The 7,962-nt window shown below is 35.5% G+C and overlaps 1 protein-coding gene across 1 annotated transcript in view; it reads left to right on the forward strand.

Moving 5' to 3' along the window:
* Positions 1-1,434: 1,434 nt before the first annotated feature.
* Positions 1,435-7,962, forward strand: part of NRG3 (neuregulin 3) — a gene marked incomplete at its 5' end in the record, with an annotated part of 26,993 nt that continues 20,465 nt past the window's right edge. The window contains 2 exons of the mRNA XM_009069992.1: positions 1,435-1,537; positions 6,024-6,150. Of these exons, the coding sequence (XP_009068240.1) occupies positions 1,435-1,537; positions 6,024-6,150 (230 nt within the window). The remainder of the gene's footprint in view (positions 1,538-6,023; positions 6,151-7,962) is intronic.

Below are 7,962 nucleotides of genomic sequence, written 5' to 3' on the forward strand. Positions count from 1 at the left end.
GCTGAGGACATTTTGCATAGAGATTACTTCTGTATTACTGTGGTGTTTGCTGAGTGAGCAAGTAGAGAAGTAATTAAAAATAAAGATTTGGTGCTTGCAATTATATTTTTAATAGCTTACGACAAAAGACTGGGACTTACAAGGGACAAATGATTTTATTTAAGGCTTCAAATGTTTAGTAACATCACTGTGATATTCATTATTGAGAAATTAATAAGTAGGACCGAATAGGATACTCAGTTTTCAGTCATTATAACACCAGGTATCATTCAACTGAAGTTACCATTAGGTGTGGATGTTTTTCAGTATTTGCCTAGACTCACCTTAGTGTTGTCATACAATATTTGTTATGAACCTGAGATTTATGAGCTTGGAGTTGCTGCCACCTACTTGACATATGTGTCTGGTGTTTTTATTGATGGGGGCTGGGGGGGCTGCACTGAAGATCCCCAACCTAGAAAGGAAATGTAGGTTTCTCAGTGTACAGTGTTGGTACTGTGCTTTGATAATCCTACATGTTGTCTTTCTCCCTGAAATATATGAATTAAAATACTGGATTGTATGTTGCACGTTTGGAAAAACTGGACTTAAAAAATAAGTCTGTTTAGCATATTAGCACTTTGAACTAGAGGAGTAGTTGAAATAATAAAAATAAAATATAACACTTAAGGAGCTGTTAATGAATTGAGTGTGTGAATCTCCAGTTGCTTATCAGCTTGTCTGCTGTCATGAATGAGTGTTTTCTATTATTCTCTTAGCTTTTTTCTGTTTTTTACTTTCATTCTGTTCCCATTTTAAAAGTAATTAGAATATTATGAGATTTATAAAGGAAATTTCTTTTTTAGAAACTAGAATCCTATCAAAGCAGTATATGGTGCATTATAGCAAAGTAGTCACTTTCTTCCATCCAAGTTTATTGACTTAATTTTTTACTGTGATATATTGTACATGAGCTTCAAGGCCAGGGAATGATGTGGGAGTAAGGCATTGTAATCACCTCTCAGTCAGAAAAAACCCTTACATTTTTGGGGGTAGCTACAAAAGAATGCTGACTCTGATGTTCTTTCCTTAAGCCAGAAAAAAAGCATGGTTGTAGGACTCTTTATCCTATTCACAGTAGAATCTTAGTAAAAAAAAGCTGAAAAATAGGATGTAGGGCAGAGAAAATATTAAACTGTCTTGATTTCCATTATTACATATCTCTCGGTGTGACTGAAGTCATTTTCTAAAACTTTCTTAGGAGGCCATGACACTATGAACCTTATCTAGATGAGAGGGTCTGAGAAGCATCCATTCTGTTGAGGAATTGGCTGACCCAGACCTCCGAGTCTCTCACATCTATCCATCGTTAGTGAAGCCATGATGTGCTGAAATTCACTTTTTACAAATACTGTTTTCGGATGCTTTCATAATTCTCAATTTTGCTGTTCACAGAGAGCGAAGAAGTGTACCAGCGCCAGGTGCTGTCTATCTCCTGTATCGTCTTTGGCATAGTCGTGGTGGGCATGCTTTGTGCAGCGTTCTACTTCAAAACAAAGTAAGAGCCTTTTGTCTGGCATGTTTGTTATTTAGCTTCTGTCCCTTTTACAGCTTTAGAGTTTCTCCCCTCCTTTTGAAGATATTGTTACCTCTGGCCAGGCTAGAACAGTTCCCCATGTCTACTCTAAGTCCCTCAAAAAGTAAACAGGATTAGTATGTGTTCTTGTTTCTATTTCATGATATCATTAAAGGAGAGATTGTGTCACTTACAGTTCTTTTTTGACAGTAATAATTTTGTGTCTTTTGCTGTCAGTGCGATAATCACGTTCCTCTTTTGAAAATGACAGTTTAAACATACCATCTCCTTTTTACATTTCATTACATATCCCTGAATGTCTCTTATATTTCTGTATGCTGAGAACAAAAGTAAAGTTAGAAATGCAGAAAGAAACAAGCTCTCTGCAGATATCTGTAACCTCTAGCTAATAGTTGTAAACTGTTGATGTAGATGCGTAATGAGTATATATAATGCACAATCACTTTGACCTATCCAAGTATGGTAGAATCATCTGTACTGAACTATTTTAAAGTGAAATACTGTCCACTCTATTCTTTTATCTTACCTACTGAGCATTATTTTATGATTATTGTTACATGTGTAATTTGAGTTGCAAAAACCTCACAGCAATTACATGGTGTGCTTGCCAGTGCCACTGTATCTATAAATATGTTTTGTATGGTTGTCATCCTTCATTCCTGTTCCATCTGGAGCTAATGAGAGAACACATATCAGTATAAAAAGTATCTGCATGAGGTTAGTCAGGGTGGCTGAGCATTGAAAATGTGAGTTTATTTAAAAGTTTGGATGCTTATCTGAATCCCCCTTTCTAGAACTTATTTTAGTGACTAAGAAATCTGATGAGGGCTGCTTTTTCTTTTTAAAAAATTAAAATTGAGATTTCTGTTGGGGGGAAGGGGGACAGAAAAGAAGTTGGAAAAGACAACGGGAAAAGTCATCACTTCAAAGATGAACTTACAGGACAATAGTGTGTCATAACTCAGGAAGAAATGAGGTTGTTGAGTTTGGGGTTTTATCTGCATTATAAATATGATAGTTCAGAGTTAACTAGGAGGAGCTGAAGTGTGTTTATGTCAGATTCTGGGAACTGAAGTTTGAAGAGTAATGAGAAAATGAGCACCTCCAATGAACAGACTAATGATAAGATGCTAATCAATCCCCAGTGCCCTGGCTGTGGCTCCATCTGGCACTGCCCAAAAAGAAAATAGGAGTGTCTAGAGTGGGTTGCATAGAGGGCATGTAAAATAGTATTATAACTGTGACACTGGCCTGTGTCTTAAGGGTGTAAAACCCAACAAATTGAAAGTGCCTCAATGCTTATCATGCATTCATTAGCTTTTAGTCAGCAGATTTTTGGCAGCTTCTTCATCAGGCAAATGTATCCTGACTATGCTTAAGAGTTATCAAATCATTCCTTCTGCATGGGGGATAATCTTTGGACATCATTGGATGTACCAAAGTGTAAAAATATTGCTGACAGATACAGAAACTCTGAATGGTGCACCCATTAAGAAAAAGTTTCCATGAAGACACTGAACTCTCACTTTCTTGGTTCTATAATACCAACTACTAGAAATAGGCACTTCCCTATGCACCATTAAATTAGTCCTTCTTTAAAATAGATTCCATCTGAGGAAGTTTAGGACTATAATTAAACACTATGCCCTTCCAATTATTTCTTTTAGATTAATCAAGAAAGTGCTGGAAGTGTTAGCAACAGAGGAAGAGGACAGTAATGGGCTGCCCTTTACAGCTTAGACTTTTATAAATGACTAGTGACTTCATTTCTTGCTGAAGTAACAACACTTCATTGCCAAACAATGCCAAAGTAGAACACATAAGGCCCATTTGTTTTGAAAACAAAAATCATAAAATAAATTTATTAATGAGTTGGTAACTTTGAATTATTAATAGTTTCTAGTTTTATAGCTGTGCATCCTACAGTTTGGCAAAATGAATATGCATAAACCTAATATTAATCTTAGGTTGCATGAACATAAAAGGAAACTAATGATTAGATTGCTTTTCTCAGCAGATTACCTTTAGGAATCTCAACTGTAATGTTAAAGATTGTGGGAGTGAAGCTGAACAGTCCAGTTGACTTATATGTGTTTGTATACATAAAACCAACACTAAGCCCAGGTTTTCTAAATAAATCAAACTAGAGTTCCAAAAATTGTTTTATTATTTTCCTGATTAAATTCTAATAATTTTGTATGCATAGGAGAGATTCCCAAGTCTGATGCTGTGATCATTTTACCTATAATTTTTTATTATTTATATGAAGTCTCCACTCAAAACACTCTGGATGTTCCATAAGCATTCTGGAGACCAATGTGCAAGCAGCTGGCTTTCTAGTAAGATGTAGGAAAATATATGCTCATTTCCTCAGTGCATGTAATTTAACTGATCAGAAAATAGTTATTCATGCAAAAACTAGAGTTGCTTTTATGAATCTGCCCTGGAATTTTATGAAAAGCCAAAGAGCTCATTTTGACATTCTAGAAATTAAATTATTCAATTTCATTGGCTTCAAAAATGAATAGATATAAAAAAGATTTTAAAAGAGGCATTTCAGAATCAAATGACTAATTTAATTTGACACTATAATCCTTCAGATTATATATCTCTTCACCTTATTGCAATATTTACTTTAAAAGTTTTGGCTAAGGAAGAATTTTCAAAGTTTTAAGTGTGCTTGAGAATTTACTTCCTCACCCACCCTGAATCATAAATTTTACTAATTTGAGCACCTAGCAATAGTCAAAATGTGCCTCTTGTATTTGTAACATGCTTACAAACTAAATTCATTCTTTTTCATTGCTCATGCTGTTTCAAAATAGAATGTAAATAAAAAGCCTAAGAGATCCTTCCTGAGTCCAAGATTTATTATAGCTTATGACCTGTCTTCAGAAAACATGCTGTAACAAATACTTCTAAGCAGATGCCTACAGTTTGTTGAATTTAAGCAAATTCCTACATTGTGCCATGCTGACTCAAAACTAGGGGACTCAAAGGCAAAGGAAATTCCATATATTTATTTTCATATGTCAAAACCTGTATTATTACTTCTCATCACTCTCTTTCATATTGAGGGAACTTGTCCTTTCTCACAGGTTCCCCCATTGACTAGATAAGTAAGTCATTTGCCTCTGGTTTCTTACTCTTTCCTGCAGTAGATGCAGATTCCACTGTGAAGAAGAAGTTAAAATTACTTTTATACTTAATTCTGTGTCAAACTCACTGCCCTGACTCAAGTAATATGCTATCAAACTTGAGACTGTCACAAAGTTTTCAGCAGCCAAATACCAGAAATTTTTCAAAATGTTGCTGAGGCTTCTTTGCTAAAATTTCAATTTCAGTACAGAAAGGCTGCATTCTCTTCATTTCTTATTGACATCCCTGAATTCACTTCCTTCTGGGATTTGGCTCTGCATCAATTGCTGTCCAAAAGCTGCTGGTGGCATAATGAAATGCTGCTCTGCTGGCAGGTCCTTGACCTTGCTGGGTCATTTCCAGAGCAGTTGTAGGTTCACTGCTGGAGATGCCTCTGCTGGAGAGAAAAAGGAAGAAGGGAAGAAAGGAATGAATTGAAATGGTATTGAGAAGTTATTTCTTATGGTTGTTTAAAAATTATAGTCCCAGACCATGTAACTTTTGAAAAGAATGGATACTGATAAAAGACCTTAAATATATTTTGCTAACAGTTTTTGCCCAGCTGAGATATCTGTTTGCAGAAGATAAAAATAACATTTAAAGTTTGCTGTCTCATATCCTCTATCATGTACAGATCTTAAAAACACAATGTCGATAAAGTGTGGCAGAAACAGAGTGTTTGTTAATAGTGTAGTTATCTTCTGAATAATGCAAGAGATTCATCTAGGGGTATTCCTAGCTCTGACATTGTGGATCATAGTATAATATGTCAAAAACACAGCCTTAGATACCATACTGGTGGTTTTTTCCAGGTTTAAGCATGCAAGCAAAAGCTGCTCTATACAGGATACAGAGTTACAGGTCAAGCCTAATCACCCAGCTGAAATATTTGATTCTTCAACAATTTTTATAGCTAACAGAGGCTAATGCCTGTTGTATTTGCCAAAATCTTTTTTACAAATCAGAACAAAATGCTTTTTTCAATATTCAGACCTACTTGCCAGCTATTGTTAAACATGAGATAGATGATCTTACAAAATTCTGTACTCAAACAACTCGCATGCTATTATACTAATTCAAGAATAAAACACATTTTAAAACAGAAGAACTCTTCTTTTCCCTTTCTTAAGCCTCCCCAGAAAATGACCACTGCATTGAAATGTTAGACACTAGTGAATTAGCTCAGCTGGTTCTTCTCAAATGGTGAAGTTTTGATCAAAGGGAGATATGGCTATAAAAATAGCATGGCTATAGTAGAAGATCAAGCTAGCTCCTTCTTAGATGAGATGAATTTTATTTCTCTCCGCAGGAACCAAACAAAGCAAATTCATGAACAGCTGAAAGAAACACAGAATAGGAAAACCTACAGCCTAAATGCTTCCAGCATGATGGCAAAGTCGGAGTGTATGGCTCAAAGCCAAGTCCAGATGCAAAATGTAAGTAATCCTGCCAGCTTCAGCACTTAATATCCTGGCTGAGTTCCTGCTGCTGATGGCAGCACATCGTCATGCTTCTATTAGCAACTGAGCAATGGGAACAAGAATTCTCACCTCTTTCATAAAATGTTTTCTATCAGGCCTGTTAATGGAAAGCAGGGACTTTTTTCTGAAGTTATTTCAGTGGATTCTGGTGCATTTTGTTCATGTAGTAGACTTTGCTGAGCCCCCCTGCTCTGCATCCAGCAGTGAAATTTACTGTTATAGTTTCCAGCAATACCTTAGCTTATATATGTCATTTATAGGTGAAGTGGGGGCTCTTGATCTTAAGTCATGTCAGGCCTTCCAATAATTAGTGAATCTGCATGAAGAAAATGTATGAATTTGTCACAGTTAATTCAGAGCAAATTCAAAATCTAGAACTAAATTTGTACATGTAAACTAGTGCCCAAGACCATGCAGATGATACCATTTTTCTGGGTTATTAGTTAAAGGGACTTTAGATTACAGAAAGAAATTAGTTTGTTCAAACTAAATTTGAGATTTGTTTAGTCATTTTCTGCATATAGTTTATGCAATCTCACAATCATGAAATACATAATGTTTGAAATAAGGAATTTAAAGTCAGCTGATTTATTTAGCCCTGCATGCAAGGTATTTTCCAATACACATCATTCTCCTTCCCCTGGTTACATACAATTAATGCTGTCTTACTTTGAATGAAGTCTTTGGAAGAACTGAGAAGGAGCCTGATAGCAATATAATGGGAAGACATAAAAGATGTATGAAAACCTTTCTAAATTATTGAATGTTTTTCTTTCTTAAAAAAAAATCCTAAAGTATTATAGTGTTCCTTAAAGGGATGACTATGTTATTTGCCAGATTCTATCAAAACAGTGGGAGTGTTAAAATTTGAGTACTTATGCCCACTTAGCCAAGATGTCTCAACTCCTAGTTTACATCCAATTAATGTAGAGATAAGTATAAGTCCTTTTAATCAATTCAGAGTAAGTAGAGCCTCCCTGCTATGACAGACAAGTTGTCAGAGCTTGTGTTCACTAAAAGCTCTGTTTTGTAGGAGCACCATTGTGATGCTCCTATATATGCTCGTGATATAGTTTGTGGTTCAGGAAAAAGATGCTATTTCAGGAAGGAATAAAGCTCCACTAAACTGATGTAATCACAGTTTAAGGAACCTTGTGCAATTTTTCCTTTCATTTTCAGTTCAGTCATATATTTTTTCTAGCCCCTAAAAAGAAAGCTGTTGGAAGTGTTGCTGGGTTGTAATAATGACAAAAAAAGGTAAAGGTCATGATCCGTTTGCTCTACTATATAAAGTAAGTCTAGGTTAACACTAAGAATGTGTTCTTTGCCTTTTTCTCACTGTGAATCATTCAGAGCAGTATTTTATCAATGCATCATCTCAATAAAGTATTCGATGTCTTCTGAGCAGCTGACAAACACATCAACAACTTTTATTTCAGGCAGGATTTTTTTTTGCCATAGCAATAACCATAATGGCTGAAGTAGCAGTTTGTAGATTCTAGACATTAGAGACTGAAAACCATCATTATATTTATTATTTTAGTCCAAATTTGCTTTTCAGATTGTAGTGCTGTTCAGACTGGCATTATTAGTGGTGGTAATTAACACACCATTTTCTTGTTCTTGTGGCTGCTTGCAGGCAACTGTTTTCTCCTTGCCATTAATGCATTCTCCCTTTGGGAACAGGAAGAAAAAGAGAGTGACCTTGTGCAGGCTATAGCATAACAATGCTGGGTAATAGTGGTTTCTGTTGTTAGGGAGATTTTA

This window comes from Acanthisitta chloris, unplaced genomic scaffold (assembly GCF_000695815.1).
Source record: "Acanthisitta chloris isolate BGI_N310 unplaced genomic scaffold, ASM69581v1 scaffold1232, whole genome shotgun sequence".
Taxonomy (NCBI): domain Eukaryota; kingdom Metazoa; phylum Chordata; class Aves; order Passeriformes; family Acanthisittidae; genus Acanthisitta; species Acanthisitta chloris.